The following is a 19,691-nucleotide window of genomic DNA, read 5'->3' as shown; positions in this document are numbered from 1 at the left end:
GCAATAAAATAATCAGGACTTGAATGCTTATTCTGATAATCTTGCTGAGTCAATTTACGGGAGTATATATCTGCTTTCTCTTCCTAGAATGCAGCAAGGCATTAATGTCCTTAAAAGCGCTTCTGAAACTGTCCATCTAGTAGAGGTATTGCTAGTCATAGGAAAACATCTTGTTTTTGCCATTTCACTTCAGTTTGGGGAGTGGTTGCTAGGAAGGGTCAGCTACCATTTAACACCCAAGCTCTCAATGAAGGTGGTGACAGGTTCTTAATCTTCAATAAAGATCACAAATGTGGGCAGCACAGAGCAAGAATCGGCCACAGCAGAAAATAGGTCATCTTAACAGATTTCAGATAACATTTAGAAAGATCTGAATTTAGAAAATGATTTTGCTTGGATTTGTCTGCCACAAAATCATAGCAATAAAACCCTCTGACTTAATTTTTTAAGCATTGCAATGGTTTATTCAATTTTACATTATGAGTCTAAAAGGTGCCAACACTTTACTGATCTGAGTTTTAAGTGTGTAAAATTTTCGAATAGTTCTGGTGTAATCTGGTTTCTAAGATTTTAAAATAAACTTGAAGAAAATCACATCCATTCTACATGCATCCATTCATTATTTTTAATTGCTTATATTATAGGTAACTTAAACCTTAATTCTATTTAAGGTCCCCCCTAATTTTGTGAGAGGTATGGACATAATTAGCTTTTTTCCTTTAACAAAAATGCATTATGTCTGTAGCATATGCCAGAGCTTATAATTTCCAATCAGGCAACATAAACTCTGAGTTGCTTTTGTTTAGTTTTTGGTCCCTGGAGGTGTATATGACCAGTTGACAGAAACAGAAAGGTGAAGACCCTGCTCCACCCAGTTTAGAGTCCTCTTTTCTTTGGTGTCATGGAAACCTATTAACATGCCTTCCACATAAGTCTCTACATATAAAACTATCAGGCATTATGAATTTGCAGTACAGTCACTTTGATAAAGTTGCTATTTAATCTTCAAAGTGGAAAAGTCCTGCTAATCAAAATGGAATCATTGTGAATTAAAGTAGGCCACTGGCTTAAATATCAGGTAGAAAATCAACAGCTTATTTTTTCTGCTCAATTTGTGCTAACACTGATGGTCTGTTTGAGGAATGCTGATAAAGCCAAGGGTAGGACTTTTGTGCCTAGGTAGGTACCCACCTCTTGAAATCCAGGTTTCTGGCATGGTCCTGGCTGCAGTGAGACCACTTGCCACGTGTTAACTGACACAAGGCTTTGATTTGATTGTACCACAGCAGAATAAAGGTGAAAACCACCAGAGTTACTGCAATCCATACAGAAGTCTTTTACCTGTAAATGCCTTTCCCAATGCAGAATCAACAGATTTGGGTGATGGAGTAGGCTGGAAGACCCAGGTCTTCTCTGGAGGAAGGGACGCCCCATCACCCCTTGGGCATGGGCAGCTGCTGTCAGAGAATGACACAGCACCTGCACAGTCGCTGTCCACTTCCTGCCACTGCTGTTGGTGGGGTGACGGGAGCAAAGTAGGCATGGACTTTGACATGAGGGAGCTGAGCCTGGAAAGATAAAGAAGGAAAAAGTGGAGGCATCTTTACCCTGGTGTTTCTAGGATTGTCATAATCCTAGAAAAGCCATAGTCCTCCATTTAGAATCTATTTCACCTTAATATGAGGCAGAAAGTTCAAACAGAATTTCTGCCATAGCTACTCCTGTTACCTCCCTCCTTACCCCTAACAGTACTTCCTCAAGACTGTTGGAATGGAAACTCCTAAGTTGATGTATTTTGGCCCAGGAACAGTAACCAACCCTATTTGCAAACCAAGTGAAAGTTCTCTACAGCTGCTGCACCCTGGATGGGGCTGCTTTGAGGTATAAATGCAGATGCCTAAACTTAAAGCATAATCAAGAAAACAATGTAGGTGAAATATATGGTCAAAGAAAGCCAAATTCAGTTAAGCCGTCTGACGTGGAAATTAGCCAAGACTGTTCTGCCATCTACTGATAATGACCTTAAATTGTTTTCCTTTAACTGAGGCCTTCTTATAAGGGTGCTAATGACCCGACTATGTGGAACCTTTAGCCCAAACTCACTGAAGTTGAATCTTCCTGGGTGGAGTCTAAGCAAGGGAATTTTGAATAAGTCTAAGGTAACATCTGTGTAACCGGATGGTTTGTATAACTATTGGCTTAGGATAGAATGGAGACAATGGGTGTTGATCCTTAATGTATTCCTTTGTTGCTTAGAAATTAAAATTACCGTGTGACAGGCTCCTGCACCACACCTACCCGCATCCGCTTGATTCCTGCACGGGTAACCTGCTGGCAGTCATACAGCTCGAGTCGCTCCAGGCCCCGGCAGTTCTCTAGGTGTTCCAGGGCCACGTCAGTGATGAGGAGGCAGTTGTCCAACTCCAGTACCCGCAGCCTCTCGTGGCCACAGGTGCTGTTGCTCAGGTGCAGGATCCCATCATCTGTGATGAGCTCACAGTGGGACAGGCTCTGGAACAGGAGCAGAAGGGAGATGTTTGTAGGACCCTCTCAGAAAGGCTCAGGGCCTAGAGAAAGCAGGGAGGCCAGCCTCTTTGCCCTTGTGCTTTCCACCATGGGATGACACAGCAAGAAGGTCCTCAGCAGATGCTGGCCCCTTGATCTTGGGCTTCCCAGCCTCTAGAACTGTGAGAAATAAATTCCTGTTTACTATAAATTACCCAATCTATGGTATTCTGTTACAGCAGCACAAAACAGGCTAAGACACTGCTTTGATCAAGCAGGGAGGACCAAACACAAAGCCTTGGGGCCTTTTGGTCATGGTTTTGCTGCAGCTGGGCAAGTGGCTTCTCTCACCTTCCTGAGTGTGTAAAGATGGATATAAAATTTTCAGGGGAAATTTCAGAGTTTACCCTCTTGAGCAGTTTTACTGCCTAATTCTCCATTTGAGGGGAAGCCTGTGAAATCAATGAGTCTAAGTCCTTGTTCATTTAGAAAATTGTACAAACGGCCATGACTCAGATGTACTTAACATCTTTGAAGGTTATAATCAAATAGACCTTGAGCAATGTGATGTGACATTTTTGGCTTCTCTCAGGTAAACAGTAAAAGTTGCAGAAAATAAATTCAGCTTAATATATAGTCAAATGACATTTCTGTAATTCTCTTAAATTCTCCATATCAATAAACAGTTTCAGACCTGAGAGTTTACCCCAATGGACATCAAATGTAAGATTCACCTCACCATAAAAACTCTTCAGAGGCAAAAAGTACTACATTAACAACCCAGTCATTCATTGTTTCTTCAAATATATGAGTTCCAACTCTGTGCGTGCAATGGTGAGTGAAAGTACTCTTCTCTGCACTGGTGGAGCCTAGAGAGTCTAGAAATGAAATGGCACTAATTAATCTATTAAACTGAAGCTGAGCTGAGTGCTCTGACAGCATATGATAGTGGGATTTGCCCTGAAAAGACCACTGAGTCGGTATTTGCAGGATTAGGAGGTAATCTCAGGAAAGAAAGCAAAGAGTTTGTTGCGTGCAAGGCCCAGGGTGGCAGGAGGAGAATGGCAAGTAGTGTTTGGGAGGAAAATCTGCAGAATAGGTGGGAAGTAAGAGGATGCATCTAGATGCAGACGGAATTGCGGAGGTAGGGCCCAAATCACAGAGTTCTGTAGGCCACGCAGAAGACTTTCATTTTCATTCCAAGATCATTGGGAAGAGCTTTAAGGAGACTGCAAATAGCTAAAATGAAAAAGATGGAAAATAAGAGGCCGGGCGCGGTGGCTCACGCCTGTAATCCTAGCACTCTGGGAGGCCGAGGCGGGTGGATCGCTCAAGGTCAGGAGTTCGAGACCAGCCTGAGCAAGAGCGAGACCCCGTCTCTACTAAAAATATAAAGAAATTATATGGACAACTAAAATATATATAGAAAAAATTAGCCGGGCATGGTGGCGCGTGCCTGTAGTCCCAGCTACTCGGGAGGCTGAGGCAGTAGGATCGCTTGAGCCCAGGAGTTTGAGGTTGCTGTGAGCTAGGCTGACGCCATGGCACTCTAGCCTGGGCAATAGAGCGAGACTCTGTCTCAAGAAAAAAAAAAGAAAATAAGTGTTGGTGAGGACATGGAGCAACTGGAACTCTTACGTTGCAGGGGGAATTTAGATATTCTTGACTGAAATGCATAAATGTGTTCACCAAAAGACAGCAATACTGATTATAATAGCCCCAAACTACTCAAATATTCAATAGGAGAAAGAATAAATCACAGTGTACCCATTCTATACAGCAATGAGAATGAACATACAACTACATGCAACATTACAGATGAATTTCAAACAAATGTAATATTGAGATATTGAGCGATAAAACCAGATACTAGAGTGCAGGTGATTCCATTCATATTTAAATTTAAAAAAAAATTCCTATCACCTAGTGACCCACTCATATAAGTAAAATACAAAAACAGGCAAAACTAATGTATGCTGTTGGAAGTCACTGCTCCTGGTAGGTAGTGATTTGGAAGGGAGCAGAAGGGCTTTCTGGGGTCAGGGTAATGTTGATCCTTAATCTGGGTGTGTTCAGTTTATAGAAATGCATTGATTTACACTCCAATGATAAATGCATTTTTCTGCATGTATATTTTACTTCAATAAAAAGTTAAAATTGAAAAACCATCCTGACTGCAAAATTATTGAGTGCAAAAGTGGACACAGTTGGGAGCAAGTGGGAGGCTACTGCAGTCTTTGAGGCAAAGAAATGTTTGAGAGTTTGGACCTGACAAGTTCTGGCAGAGGAGACAGAAAATGGATGGATGTGATATGTTTCTGCAAAATGAAGAAAGAATCCAAGAGACCGATACTTAATATGAGAAACAGGCAGCTCAGTACAACATAGAGGGAAGGGAAGCTGGAGGAGAGAAATTCTGTCTGACCTTGATGCTTGAAAGATTCTTTGATCTCTGTCTTAACATGGGACATATCTCTCTTCTCATGAATCCACTCACACCATATGATTCTATATGAAATAGTATTATGTAATCAGTGCTGTCCATTAATTTTTAGCTTTTAGAACTGACTTATGAATAAAGCCATAAAACTTCATTATAGTTCTTTTGGAGGCTGTTTAAAATTGGTAAATCAAGAAATATAATTTTAGTTGGCCAGGCGTGGTGGCTCACGCCCGTAATCCTAGCACTCTGGGAGGCTGAGGCGGGAGGATCACTCAAGGTCAGGAGTTCAAGACCAGCCTGAGCAAGAGCGAGACCCCGTCTCTACTAAAAATACAAAGAAATTATCTGGACACCTAAAAATATATAGAAAAAATTAGCCGGGGATGGTGGTGCATGCCTGTGGTCCCAGCTACTCGGGAGGCTGAGGCACGAGGATCGCTTGAGCCCAGGAGTTTGAGGTTGCTGTGAGCTAGGGTGATGCCACGGCACTCTAGCCTGGGGCAACAGAGTGAGACTCTGTCTCAAAAAAAAAAAAAAAAAGAAAAAGAAAAAGAAAAATCATACCAAAAAATCAAAACTACAGACTTACATCTGCTCTGTTGCCCGGGCTAGAGTGCCATGGCGTCAGCCTAGCTCACAGCAACCTCAAACTCCTGGGCTCAAGCAATCCTACTGCCTCAGCCTCCCGAGTAGCTGGGACCACAGGCATGCGCCACCATCCCTGGCTAATTTTTTCTATATATATTTTTAGCTGTCCAGGTAATTTCTTTGTATTTTTAGTAGAGACGGGGTCTCACTCTTGCTCAGGCTGGTCTTGAACTCCTGAGCTCAAGCGATCCACCCGCCTCAGCCTCCCAGAGTGCTAGGATTATGGGCGTGAGCCACCGTGCCCAGCCGATTTTTCTTTTTGATATCAGGGTATTACTGGCCTCAAAAATGAATGAGTTATAAAATGTTTTCTAATCTATTTTCTAAAAGAGATTTGTGTAGAATGGTGTTAATTCTTTAAATTTTTGGTAGAATTCTCCAATGAAACCACCACCTGGATCTGGACATTTCTTTTTTTGGAGTCTTAAAGTTATAAAGTCAATTTCTTTAGCATTAAAGGATTATTCAAATTATCTCCTTTATATTGAATGAGTTGTGTTAGTTTGTCCATTTCATTTATGTTGTCAAATTTATTGATGGAGAGTTTTTCCTAGTACTCTCATATTTTCTTTTTGATGTCTTGCAAGTCTGGCAATATCCTGTTTCATTCCTGATATTAGTAGTTTATGTCTTCTCGAGAGGTCTGTTTCCAAAGAAACATCTTTTTGTTTCATTGATTTCCTTCTATTGTTCTTCTCTCTTCAATTTCATTGACTTCTATTATTATCTTTAATATATCCTTCCTTCTTGTTTTCGGTTTATTTTGCTCTTCTTTTTTTGGTATCTTGGAAGTGGGAGCTTAGATCATTAAGACTTTACTTCTTTTTTTTTTTTTTTTTCTTTTTTGAGACAGAGTCTCGCTTTGTTGCCCAGGCTAGAGTGAGTGCCGTGGCGTCAGCCTAGCTCACAGCAACCTCAAACTCCTGGGCTCAAGCCATCCTTCTGCTTCTGCCTCAGCCTCCCGAGTAGCTGGGACTACAGGCATGCGCCATCATGCCTGGCTAATTTTTTCTCTATATATTTTTAGTTGGCCAGATAATTTCTTTCTATTTTTAGTAGAGACGAGGTCTCACTCTTGCTCAGGCTGGTCTTGAACTCCTGACCTCCAGCGATCCACCCATCTCGGCCTCCCAGAGTGCTAGGATTATAGGCGTGAGCTCCCGCGCCCGGCCTTTATTTCTTTTTTAATGTAAGTATTTAGTCTCACAAATTTCCCTCTCAGCACTGCTTTAGCTGTATCCCACAAATGTTAATATTTTGTATTTTCATTCAATTAAACCTATTTTTGGCTGGGCACAGTGGCTCCTGCCTGTAATCCCAGCACTTTGGGAGGCTGAGGTGGGAGGATCGCTTGAGCCCAGGAGTTCAAGGTTGGAGTGAGTTATGACTGTGCCACTGTGCTCTACCCTGGGTGACAGAGCAAGACCCTGCTCCTAAAACAAAACAAAACAAAACAAAACCCCAAACCTATTGTTTTAAAAAATTTCCCTTGAGACGTCCTCTTTGACCCACGGATTATTTAGAAGTGTATTGTTTAGTTTCCAAGTGCTCGGAAATTTTCCTGTTATCTTTCTGTTGCTACCATCTTTACCATTTTAAAGTGTACACTTCAGTATTAAGCATATTCATAATACTGTGCAGTGGATCTCCAAAACTTTTTCATCTTGCAAAACTGAAACTCTATACCCATTAAACAACTCTCCATTTTCCCTTCCCCATCCCCTGCCAGTTGCCATTCTACTTTGTTTCTATGAATTTGAGCAGATACCTTATATAAGTAGAAACATGTGAGGAAAAGAAAACAGTTGTTGTCTTCTTGTTGACTGGCTTATTTCACTTAGCGTAATAGAACCAAATAGAACCAAATAATAGAAATTTCCATTTGGTTCTTCTTTAAATCTTCTATTTCTTTGCTGACACGAATTGTTTCATTTGTTTCAAGTGTAGTTATAATTGCTAGCTGAAGCATTTTTGATGCCTGCTTTAAAATTCTTGTCAGATGATTCTAACATTTATATCACCTAGGTGTTGGTATCTATTGATTGTCATTTCTCATGCAAGTTCAGATTTTTCTTGTTCCTGATATGATGAATGATTTTCTATTGTATTCTGGATATTTTGAGTATTATGAGACTCTAGGTCTTAGTTAAATCATCTGTTTTAGCAGGCCACTGCTGACACTGTACCAGCGGTAGAAGGGTGGTGCTGTTCTGCCGCCCAGGCTAGAGTGCCGTGGCATCATCATAGCTCACAGCAACCTCAAACTTCTGGGCTCAGGTGATCCTCCTGCCTCAGCCTCCTGAGTAGCTGGGACTGCAGGTGTGCGCCACTATGCTGGGTTAACTTTTCTATTTTTAGTAGAGATGGGGTCTCGCTCTTGCTCAAGCTGGTCTCGAACTCCTGAGCTCAAGCGATCCTCCCACCTTGGCCTCCCAGAGTTCTAGGATTACAGATGTGAGCCACCATGCGCTTGACCTAGACTATCAGCCTTTCAAAGCCTGCTGGAGACATCCAAGAGCAATGGGTCTACGCCTCCTTCGCAGTGCCTGTGAGACTTGGGTCCCGGCCTCTCATTCAGCCGCATCTCCTCCTCCCTCACCCTAAAACCCAGCCAGGGCTTTTGTTGATCCAGTAAAGAACACACGCTATTTCCACTGTGTAAAATGCCCTCAGGCCCTTCTCCACCTTACTCTTGCTCCTGCGCCAAGGACTGGCTCTGTAGCTGAGAGTGAGACTTAAACAGCACGACAGCTTTGCCAGGTGAGGAAGGTGAATCTCTATCTCTAGGATCAACGGAGAGATTTAATGACTGACCACAGAATTTAGGCTGAGCAGGGAAGGGGCCATCAAATGGGTGGTCAGCAATGAAAAGATGGTGGAATCAAGGGGTCCCATTTAAGTTCAATTACTGTTGCAGTTGGACAAGGTGGGTGATGCTGGTCAGACAGTGGGGCATGAAACTGGGACACAAACAAGATACACTCTATGTGTACTGTTACTTTCAAAGTTGTTCAATGTTTCCACTTTAAATTGGAAAACGTTCATCTAAATATTACCAAGTCTCACATCCTATGTTTTACTCTAGAGCAGTGAGCAGTGGCTTGATGACAAGATTCTCTCGTATGGCCAAGAGCAGACTGTCTACCAGCCAGCCAACCTGTGTGCTTGTCATTCCGAAGGGAGAGTGATTTCACATCTGATAGACTTGACTTTCTACACGATTCTGTTTCAATAACTCAGAAGAAAAATAAGATCTTACATTAATAAAGAAACTATTATATATATCTTTTTTGGCTGTAATTCTTCTTTAACATAAGACTGCTAACACTGCTACAATTCTGCTTCGATAGCTTCTAGGGCCAATGAGTTGCATGATAAAATGATTTAAAAAAAAAAAAAAAAACCACAAAAACTGGCTCTGGTATCGAAGAGGAAACTCTTCCCTCCATAATCAACAGGACCTGCCAATGACACATTCGATCAGCTGAGAACTCAAAGAATTCTTAACCTCTGAACCAGTTTCATGACTCGTCACAGACCTTCCCAGTCCTACTCCTTTGTATTCTTCTGATCTGGGATTCTCCTTGTTTGCAGATGTGTATTTGGCTTATTTTCAAATACACGAGATCAGTGTTCTGTTTCAAATAGCCTGTGAGTTTTGTGTTTTTGTGAGTACAAGGCCCTTCCTCGCTTGAGGATCGCAGAGTGACTCCTGGACGGGGGTATACGTGCACACTCGCCTTGCTCGCGTATAAAGGAGAACTTGAGAAACTGCTGTTAGGACCTGAGATGCAGCAGTTCCCTGGTTTCGGGTTGGTGGCCACTTTCCTCATATCTTCCTGCTTGCAGATCTTTAGTAAAAGATAAAAGCCATATTTCGAAATTCTGAGCGTATAGAATTTTCCCAACATTGTTGCCCCCTTTGAGCCCTGCAGGCTGGGGGAGGAATCCCTGCTGTAGACCCCTAGAGGGTCTGTCACAGTCAACACTGTCTGACTCTCCCTCGAGAACGTGAGGTTCCTTAGAGTGGGGACGGGGCCACTCCTTTGGGGCCGCCTGCCCCAGCACAAGGCCTGCAGGGAAGAGACGTGGACTCAGTACGTGGTGCACTCGGAGGCCACAGGCCACGCTGGCTGGCCCCTTACATCCTCACGTGCTGCCGTCATCCCACGTCAGACCGCGAGCTGCTGTGCGTCTGTGCTGTGGGGCCACTGCGGCAGAAATGCACTTCAATTTGTCCTCGGCTTAGCTTGAGGGTTGACAGAAATGCTGCTATTACTGTCTATTAGAACGGGTCGTGCCCTTTAAATAAGGATCCAGAACACATACTCCTCTGGAATTCCAGAGTCAGGATAAAGTTGGTCTCTCCTGATGAATTATCTTCTTATGGTCAAGTGCCTAGAAGAGTGCCTGGCACGTGGTGGTCCTCAAGAAGTGTTTAGACGGTGAATTAGATGAATAAGAAGCAGACACAATCCATAGCATTCCCCCCTTGTCTTGGCTACTAGAATCTCAAAGCTAAGTTATGATTTCAACTCTAACTGTTTCCCTACTTTTCTGCTAATTCTTCTTCAGGTTTTTTGAGTTCTTACCTGAGACTTCTGGTTTTATTATATCTTATTTTTTACTGTAAGTTCTCTTTATGGAATTAGCTTGTATGAACACAGGGGACAGAAAGGACAAGATTTTCAGTCACCAGAAACCCTGCTGGGGAGAACACTATATTCGGAAGACATTCCCTGACCGTTGCCGGGGTCCTGCAGCCCTGAGGAGGCGGAAGGCAGGGCAGGAGTTAGGGAGCTAGCGGACGGCCTCCTCGGGCCCCTGCATGCCTGCTGTGAGGAGATTTCTTGTGGAAACAGATGAAGGGATGGGAGTCTCAGCCTAGGGTGTCTTGAGGTGGGACAGAGAGAGCCCCTGGGCAGCAGAGAGGTAGGAGGTTAAAGCCAGAAATACAGCAGAGGGCTCCAAACTTTCCCCACATCTCTGAGATGACAAAGGTCTCAGGAGACAAACAAGTACGGAGGATAAAAGGAGAAGGCACATCTGGGTTACAGGTTCTGTCAGCTATAAAACTGGATCTGAGCTAATTTGGGGGCAAAGACTTTAGAACTACAGAATTATCTGCAATGTGTAGAGGGGAACAATTTACTCAGAGAATTCAGATGCTACTAGATTCCTGATTGATCTCTAAAATCTGACCCAAAATTCTTTTTAAAAGTCCCAGAGGACAGAGCCCAGCCATACTTGTGCTTGAGGGAAAAAGTGTCCAGAGGGAATGTGAAAATAAGGAAAAACTGTGAGTAATTCAAGGCCATATAGGGCTTTAATGATGTTACAGAATGCTAGCTCCGAAGGACAAAGCAAGTTTCAAAGAGGACGGGAAGGCTGGCTGAAGGACAGTCTGTTGCATCATCTCAGCTCAGCGGGAAGACTAGACCCAGTGGAGGCCAAGAGATCTGGAGCCTCCGAGAAGCTGTGTAACTTTGAGCAAGTCCCTTAACCACTTTGAGCCACCATTTCTTCACTGATAAAATGATGCCATTCACAGTGTCCACATCACAGGGCTGTTATCTAGTGGGCCTGGCACAGATTCCCCTACATGGGCCCACTCAATGGATGGTGACCCCTTCCCTGCTCCAGGCTCCCAGTTGAACAGCTGGATGTGAAATGTGCATGAGATGTCTGCGTGGATAAGAGTGACATTGGCTCTTTTCACTGCTCATTTTTGATCTTTCAATATATTCTCATTCCTTTCCCCCTGTATATAAGCAGATAAGAAATATACATATAACATAGGATGGCCTCAATCTTTTGTCTTAGATTATAACATTTTAACATGCTAATAATTTTCACTCCATCTGACAAGATGAACATGAACTTGAATGACGTGATAAGGGCATGGGTCCCTGTTAGGTTCACAGTAAAATGAAAGCAGTAATATTCAGATACCCTGCCTCCCAAGTTAGTCCAACTAACAGATCTTTGGAACCAAGAATGATGATACCTCTAGAGAAAGGGAACCCAAACAGATTCCTGTGGTGAGGGACGGTTCTTTCATCCCTAAAAGGTGAATAATGTCACAACAGACTCAAACTCACCAAGGCTTGCAGTTTAGGACAGTGAATGGAGAGCTGGATGAGTGTGCTGTCGGTTATCTGGAGAGAAACACGCTGTGTCAGTGTGGCTTCTACACCAGAACTTAATACCTAATCCTGGCTTCTCCTGAACATGGGAATCAAAAGGTGTAAAAAAGAATTACAAACTCATCTCAAGCACCCTTGGGCTGGGAGCTCCTCTCTTCACCAGCACCCTCAAGCCTACCCGCTCCTAGAGATACAAAACTATCCTTTGGTCTCTCCTCTGGTGCCCTGAGGGGACCTGGGGCAATGGACAAAGAGGGAGTGGGCAAGGAGGGTTCCCCAGGACTCTCCTTCTCTGGAGCCACCCCTCATCACTGGGCATGCAAACTTATTTCTCCCTCAGGTTCTGTGAAAAATAAAAGGAGTCTTCCCCTGCCCCCGAAGTTTGGCAAAAAATGGAGCTATTCTGAATTTGTCTGCTATAGTTTTGTCTGATGACTGAGAACAGCCAAAAGTTTACACATCCACCACCATGGCCTTCACGGGATCCCATGCCCTGCCACCTAGGCTGGGCGAGGAGGGGCGGGACGCCAGGCCTTGTCTCTGGCTGTGTCGAGCTGCCCAGCAGTCACTGAGGGGCAGACCCACAGGGCTGCCAGGAATCCACTCACCAGGATGCATTCTTCAAGATCCATCTTCTCCAGGTCATGGCAATTCTGGAAGAGTCCACAAGACACAGCCACCATGTGGGTCAGTGGGCAAGGCAACACTGGTGGCTTACCCTGTCCCTCTGAGTACTGGCCCCAGTGTCCTTGCTCTCTTCCATTTAAGGAGTGTGCCATGTTCCTAAAGTGACCCAGTGAACCAGCATTCTGAGCAGCTGCCCTACGTTGGAAATGGGAACAGGGCTGCCCTGGGCTGCATTTCATCCTCTCAACCTAGAAAGAGAGTTGCCTACACATTCCCAGTGGCTCACAGACATCAGCAGATCAATTCTAGCCACAGGATAGGCTCTGGGAGGGCATGGGGATGGGGCACTGTGCCACACTGTGGGGGGTCACGGCGGGGCAGGAAGATGAGTGTATCATACCCCCAGGAGGACATGGGTTCTTGGCAGCAGGTCCAGAAGGGCCCCACAGTGGTCAGTGTCTGCAGGGAAATGTAGAAGACGGAACAAAGGGTGGAGCACAGCCTAGTTAGGGGAAGCTGCCAAGAGGCCAAGTTGGGGTCCCTGTGAGGAAGGGCGTCTCCTGCCAGGAGGAGGTGCCCCTCAGGGTGGTCCCACCTGACCAAGTGAAACTGAGGCCTAGACCCTTAACAGAACACTCTAGAGGACTCCCTGGATTTCTGCCTACCTGGGAAAACTGTAAAATATACTCTGAGGATTCTGTTCTACTTTATCCCTGTTTTTTCCAAAGGTAGTTGTCTTTAAACACCCCAAAACCACTCCAAATCACTTTGAATTCAGGAGGTGAATTATAATTCTTAGGTTCCTTTTAAAAAAAAAATCTATCTTACCCGAGCTAAAAGTGTAAAGCCTGCATCAGTCAAATGGGAGCATCGTGCAGCCTCCAAAATTCTGGGGAGGGGGTGTGCGGGGAGAAAAAAGTACCAACCAGTTAATAATAGAAACACATACTTTATCATGCACATTCTTTTCGTTCTGCTCCCTGATGTGCTTCCGCTTCTGGTAACAGCCCTAGTGTTTGTAGACACAAATACTGTCCCTACTGGACAGATGAAGAGAATGAAGCTTAGGAAGGAATGTCACCTGCCCAAAGTCCCAAGTTCCATACCAAACTTGGAGAGTAAATAGTAAATTCACAGCCTTCCTACCACAGTAGCACATTGTTGTTGTTTTTAAATATTATCCTAATATTTGGTGACCTTTTAAATATAATTAAAATGAACTTTTACTCAACAAAATCATCTTGAGATATATTGCATTTATTGAAATTCTTAGTTACCCTAAAGGAAATTTTAAAAATTCTAGGCAATGAAACACAAGTTAATTCTCAGTCACCCATGCTTACCAGGGATGGATGCATGAATAACCTTTTTAAGTTAAACAATGCCTTATACCTCCCTTCTGACCAGTTTTGATAATCCAAATTCCTTCTACTAAGCAGAAAACTCAAAATTACCCAGAATCTTCTCTAATACAACACTAAGAAAATCAGGCAAAAGATAGAAATAGACAATTCTTAAAAGATACCCAACTAGTGTAAGCACAGGAAATGGACCAGTTTCGTTGGTAAGTAAAGAATAAAAAAACATTTTATCTCGGCCAGGCACAGTGGCTCACGCCTGTAATCCTAGCACTATGGGAGGCCAAGGCAGGAGCATCACTTGAGCTTGGGAGTTCGAGACCAACCTGAGCAAGAACATGACCCCGTATCTACAAAAAATAGAAAAATCAGCCAGCTGTGGTGGCATATACCTGTCGTCTCAGTTACTCCTACTCAGGAGGCTGAGGCAGGGGGATTGCTTGAGCCCAGTAGTTTGCGATTGCTGTGAGCTACGATAATGCCACTGCATTCTAGCTAGGGTGACAGAGTGAGATTGTCTCAAAAAAAAAAGTATCTTTTTTCTGCTTCTGATATAGGGCTTAGTTAAAGGCTGCTGTTTCTGAAGTCAAACTCTGTAAGTTCAAATTCTAGTTTTACAGGGCCGGGCGCAGTGGCTCACGCCTGTAATCCTAGCACTCTGGGAGGCCAAGGCAGGAGGATTGTTTGAGCTCAGGAGTTTGAGACCAGCCTGAACAAGAGTGAGACCCCATCTCTATTAAAAATAGAAAGAAATTAGCTGGACAACTAAAAATATATAGAAAAAAATTAGCCGGGCATGGTGGCACATGCCTGTAGTCCCAGCTACTTGGGAGGCTGAGGCAGGAGGATCACTGGAGCCCAGGAGTTGGAGGTTGCTGTGAGCTAGGCTGATGCCACGGCACTCTAGCCCAGGGAACAGAGTGAGACTCTGTCTCAAAAAAAAAAAAAAAAAAAAAAAAAAAACTAGTTTTACTTCTTACTCATCATGTGTCCCAGGATAAATTATGTGATTTTCTCTGAGTCTCAGTTTCTCCTCTGCAAAACAGGTGAGAATACAGATGTGGTGGGAATAAAATGAGATAACGCTTACAAAAGGAGTCAGGAACACGTGTGAGTCCCATTGATGTTAGCTATGATTAGTTTTTAATATTGTTACTATTACTAAAATTTTAATATTCACAGCTGGTAATGATAATGTATTACTTTGAGAATCAGAATATAAATTATTACATGTTAAAACGAAACAAAACCTTTTCTCCTAGTGGGGAAGATGGTAAAAAAGAAAGCGACTGTGATTCCCTCCACTCTGTCCATTTAGCAGCAGGTCCAGAGGAGAACCTGGTGTCATTTGGATGTGAGGGTGTCCCTGTGCTCGCCATCGGATCACTCTGATGCTCAGGGCAGTAATAGGATAGGTGGGCAAACGAGTGACATTCATTAAGAAATTAAGGTTTGGATTCACTGGTGGGAGACATTTTAAACTCTCCCAGCATACCCATTAATGAACTGGATTTACACACTGTCCCAGCCCAATTTACCCAACAAAAGCCGACAACACCATAACTACTGCCTCCACCACCGCCCATTCTACCTGCTGGCAGCCTTTGCCCTTCTGCGGGAAGCCCTCTTGGTCAGCCCAGCCAAGCTCTGAGCTGCAAAGCAAAAAGCATGGTGTACTCACTGCAGTCTCGGGCAGTTCAAACCCAGGGCTGTAAGAGAGGCATCTGTGAGGTTGCTGCAACCCGAGAGGCAGAGGGCCTGCAGCCGGTGGCAGCCCCTGCATATCTGCACCACACCTTCGTCTGTGATGCGCTGGGGAAAGTGTACAGAAAGAAAAATCAGAGGGCACCACCGACACTGAAACAGCACTGGCAGAAAAATGGGATCTACTGTTACTCAGTTAGTTTTGGCTGCTGGTTACTAACATTTTATCCTAGTAACTTCTTATAAAATAAGGAGAAGCAGAGGGCAGGTATGTACTTCTGTTATCTCTGTACAGCTTTAAAATAGTCTAAAATTACTAATGGAGAGGAAAAGTTTAAAATTTCACCCCCTTAAAGTCATCAAAACTGACAGAGATTTGTTTTTTCCCATAAAATTCATAAACTCATGATAAAAAAAAATCAGATTAAATAAAGAGCTCATGAGATTTGCCTAGTTAAGTGACATATTAACATTTGGTTGAATTCCTGCAGATTAATGCTTTAGATATTCACTATATAAATCATATATATATTTATAATATTTCATCAAATGTTTTAGAGAATAGGAAAATTAAGTAAATCACTAAATTCTTGATAAATTCCTTAGAATTCTAGGTACTTAGCCATATTCAAAATAATATGTTCACTTAAGTATACTAAGTCATGTAGAAATAAACACACACATCTATATTGCACTTCAAGCCATCTACCAGTGCTATCCTATGTCTAAGTCAAGGTCCTATTTTTGAATAGTCCACGCCCATAAAGTCAAGATTCATTCAGAAGATAGTTTGTTTTTTCTCCCACCACCGGATACCTTAAAGATTTATGATTCATTTATTAAAAACAAAATAAAAGGGCTTTCTCTTACTTTTCTCAAAATCTATGTTCCCTTGAGAAACCCAGTCAGATGCAACAAGCATAAGGATCCTCTTCAATGATCAGTCTTTACAATGGCAGTGAAGAAGGACCAATAGTTTTCTATAAGCTAATGCCCTGATGAAAATGCCATCTTGCTCTTGTATATGTGCTTTATCTTTCAAAGCATTTTCACATCTGTTATTTCATTTTATCCACTGAGACATGAGGTGTCATCATCACCAATTTATAATAAATAAAAAAAGACATTGAGACCTTATAATGAATTGTTCTCATAACTAGCTAGTGACTAGTTCACAGCATTCCTGATAGCTTCCCCAGTACTCTATTCAAAAGAATCAGGAACTGATCTACATTATTTTTAGGGGAGATGTCAGTGGCTTTGTACTGAGTATGATGTCTTTTTTGTTGTTGTTCTTCTTCTTTCTTCTCGTGACAAACTGACAGGTCACATAAGGACACAGGATGACAAATCAGGGTATGGTAACATGGCCACTGGTCAATCATCTCAGTCATACCAGATCCCTCTAGAAGAGAACACAGAGCAGGACGGTGCTCAGGAAAGGCACGCTACTTACTGAGCAGGACTGTAAGTTGAGGCTCACGAGCTCATGGCAGTAATTCTGAATGTGTTTCAGAGCTTCGTCTTCTAACTGAGTGGACAGAGAAAGTAAGAGAGGGATGGAATCCAGATAAGAGGATAGTGGGGCACCATGAAATATGCAACAAGTTCCCAGATGAATGCCCACACCTGACACATAAGGTAAACAGCTGTATCGACCCTTTGGTACCTGTGTGCAGCCCCTGAGGAGCAGGGCTTTCAGGCCTCGACAACCTCGCACCAGAGCCTCGATGCCATCCTTAGTGATCTGATCACACCAAGACAGGTTCAGGTACTCAAGGTTTCGGCAGCCCTCACTAAAAGAACAAGAAAAAAAACACCTATGTGCAGTCTCTCCTACAGAGAGTTAATGACCAACTGTGAGTTTAGTATATCACAAGCAACTTTGAGGGGAATTGACCTGGGACCTATCTAAGTCACTTATCTCTTGCTCCAACGTGACCATTAGGAAGGCTTCATATACACCAGAATGTTCATAGCTTTGGGCATTTCCCTTGACCACAACAGCAGACACTCTTACCTGATCCCCTTTAAGGAGCTGTTTGTAATAGACACACAGGAGGTCAAATCCAGATGTTTCAGCTTGGAACAGAATCTGCTAAGGCTATAACACGTGCTGCAAAAGAGCAGACGCACTAAAGATATTTTGAACCACGTTTCTCTCCCCTAACTCTCCCTATGGCCACTTGGTCACTAATTAATCCTCATTACTTACCTGTCAGTGATTTTTGTGCACCCATTGAGATTTAAATGTTCAATGTTTCGGCAGTTCTGTGCAAAGGTCCTAAAATGAGAAAACATTGTAAAATTCCCTGCAAATTGCTGGGCAGCCACTAGAGGGCACGTGTAACCATTCACACTTAGAATAGTGCCCCTCAAACTTTAATTAAGGTGTACACAAATCAGCTAGGGCTCTTGTCACAGTGCAGATTCTGAGGCTGGGGCTTGACAGTGTGCAGTTCTAAGATACTGCCCAGTGATGCCAGTGCTGCTAGTGTGGGGACCACACTTTAAGAAGCAAAGCCCTGGACTGCTACCTATCAGCTCTCCTTCAGCCACACCTTGGTGAATCATCTGAGAATGGAGGTCTGGCTCTGTTTCTTCCTCTCTATAGAAAAATCAGTTTGAAGCCAGGGGGCGAATGTTTCTTGCATTGTGCCATGCTGTTACTTGGTTACCCTAGAGTCTTTCTAGAGAAACCAACTATGGCCATAGATAGGGGTCAGTAGTTGATCAGTAGCAAAACCAATCCATTTGCTGGTGAGGACACTGAGTCATGAAGGACAACTGCCTCAATCATGGTTGCAAGGTGAGAAGCAGAAAATTAAAATCCCCTAATCGCCACTCATTGCTTAACATATTCAGCAAGGACTAGCTCAGGTCATCTGCATCTCCCTGGAATACAGCTTCGATATATTTTATAGTATCAAGTCAGGACTTTTGGGTACTTCCACGCAGTACTCAAAAGCCTCCAAAACCTAGTCTCAGCCATATCTGCTCCTTTTGATCCGCCCTGGGGCAGGCAGGGGGAACCAAGCTGGAGTCTGGTAGAGTCTCTGAGCTAAAAGTCTAGAAAGACCAAGGCAGCTAGAGTTACCAGAGAAGAAGAGTACTGGAGGGGCAGAACTTTACAAAGAGAACTCCAGAGATCTTCAGAGGGTGTCCCTTGAGAATCTGTGTATTGTATGAGTGTACTGTGTGTGATGAAACTACCCGAATCGAGGGAAGGAATCGACAAAAAGTACTGGAGAGAACAAGAGCCAGAGCTCACCCAGGGTGAGGAATAGTGCCCATTTCCACCAGCCAAGAATGAAAAATGTCAAAATTCTTGGGGCACTGGGCAGAGCATTGAGAAGGGTCTTGCTTTACAAGTGGAGTACACTTAGCCCTAGACTAAACACCGCTTTGGTACAACCTAACAAATTTTAAAAACAAGACCTGAAAGGAACTATTTCCAAGTAACTTGACTGTGTCCCAGAATAAAACTCAAAGGTATTTGTAGGAATACAAAAAATATCTGCATCCAACAAAGTAAAATTCACAATGTCTGGCATTGAACAAAAAATTACCATGTTTTCAAAGGAGGAGGAAAGTATTTCTATAATGAGGAGAAAATGCAGTCTATCAAAACCTACCGAAAACTGACACAGATAGCAGAAATAGCAAAGACATTAAATGTTATTATAATTGTACTATACAGAATACACTTCTATGAAGCTAAAGATTAAACATGTTATGTAGAGATATGAACAATATAAAAATGACCCAAATTAAACTTTTAGATATGAAAACCACAATGGCTGAGATGAAAATTTACTGGATAGGATTAGCAACAGATTAGAGATGGCAGAAGAAAAGATTAGTGAACTTGAGAAGACACAGCAATAGAAACTATCCAAAATGGGGCTAGGCATGGTGGCACATGCCTATAGCTCCAGCTACATGGGAGGCTGAGACAGGAGGATCACTTGAGCCCAGGAGTTCAAGGATGCAGTGCTCTACGATCACACCTTTGAATAGCTACTGCAGTCCAGCTTGGGCAACATAATGAAACCTGTCTCAAAAAAAAAAAAAAAGAGAAAACAGAAACTATCTTAAGATGAAACACAGAGAAAAAAAGAAAAGATAAAAAGAACAGATCATAGATGAACTGTGGGACAACTTCAAGCAACTTGATATACATGTGACTGAAATCCCTAAAGAAGAGGAAACAGAGGGAAGAGGGAAAAATATCTTCATAAATAATAGCCAAAATTTTTC

General features: G+C 43.0%; 1 protein-coding gene across 1 annotated transcript in view; it reads right to left on the bottom strand.

Moving 5' to 3' along the window:
• Positions 1 to 1,460: 1,460 nt before the first annotated feature.
• FBXL2 (F-box and leucine rich repeat protein 2) overlaps positions 1,461 to 19,691 on the bottom strand; it is a 77,676-nt gene continuing 59,445 nt past the window's right edge. The window contains exons 6-15 of the mRNA XM_069473379.1: positions 17,647 to 17,715; positions 17,452 to 17,547; positions 17,101 to 17,227; positions 16,888 to 16,962; positions 15,409 to 15,539; positions 13,198 to 13,258; positions 12,351 to 12,395; positions 11,698 to 11,754; positions 2,299 to 2,511; positions 1,461 to 1,568 (exon numbers count right to left, since the gene is read on the bottom strand). Coding sequence (XP_069329480.1) covers positions 1,461 to 1,568; positions 2,299 to 2,511; positions 11,698 to 11,754; positions 12,351 to 12,395; positions 13,198 to 13,258; positions 15,409 to 15,539; positions 16,888 to 16,962; positions 17,101 to 17,227; positions 17,452 to 17,547; positions 17,647 to 17,715 — 982 coding nt within the window. The remainder of the gene's footprint in view (positions 1,569 to 2,298; positions 2,512 to 11,697; positions 11,755 to 12,350; positions 12,396 to 13,197; positions 13,259 to 15,408; positions 15,540 to 16,887; positions 16,963 to 17,100; positions 17,228 to 17,451; positions 17,548 to 17,646; positions 17,716 to 19,691) is intronic.

The sequence above is a fragment of the Eulemur rufifrons genome, chromosome 7, assembly GCF_041146395.1.
Source record: "Eulemur rufifrons isolate Redbay chromosome 7, OSU_ERuf_1, whole genome shotgun sequence".
Taxonomy (NCBI): Eukaryota; Metazoa; Chordata; class Mammalia; order Primates; family Lemuridae; genus Eulemur; species Eulemur rufifrons.
The sequence above is the reverse complement of the archived record's forward strand: the minus strand, read 5'-3'. Positions and strand labels throughout refer to the sequence as shown.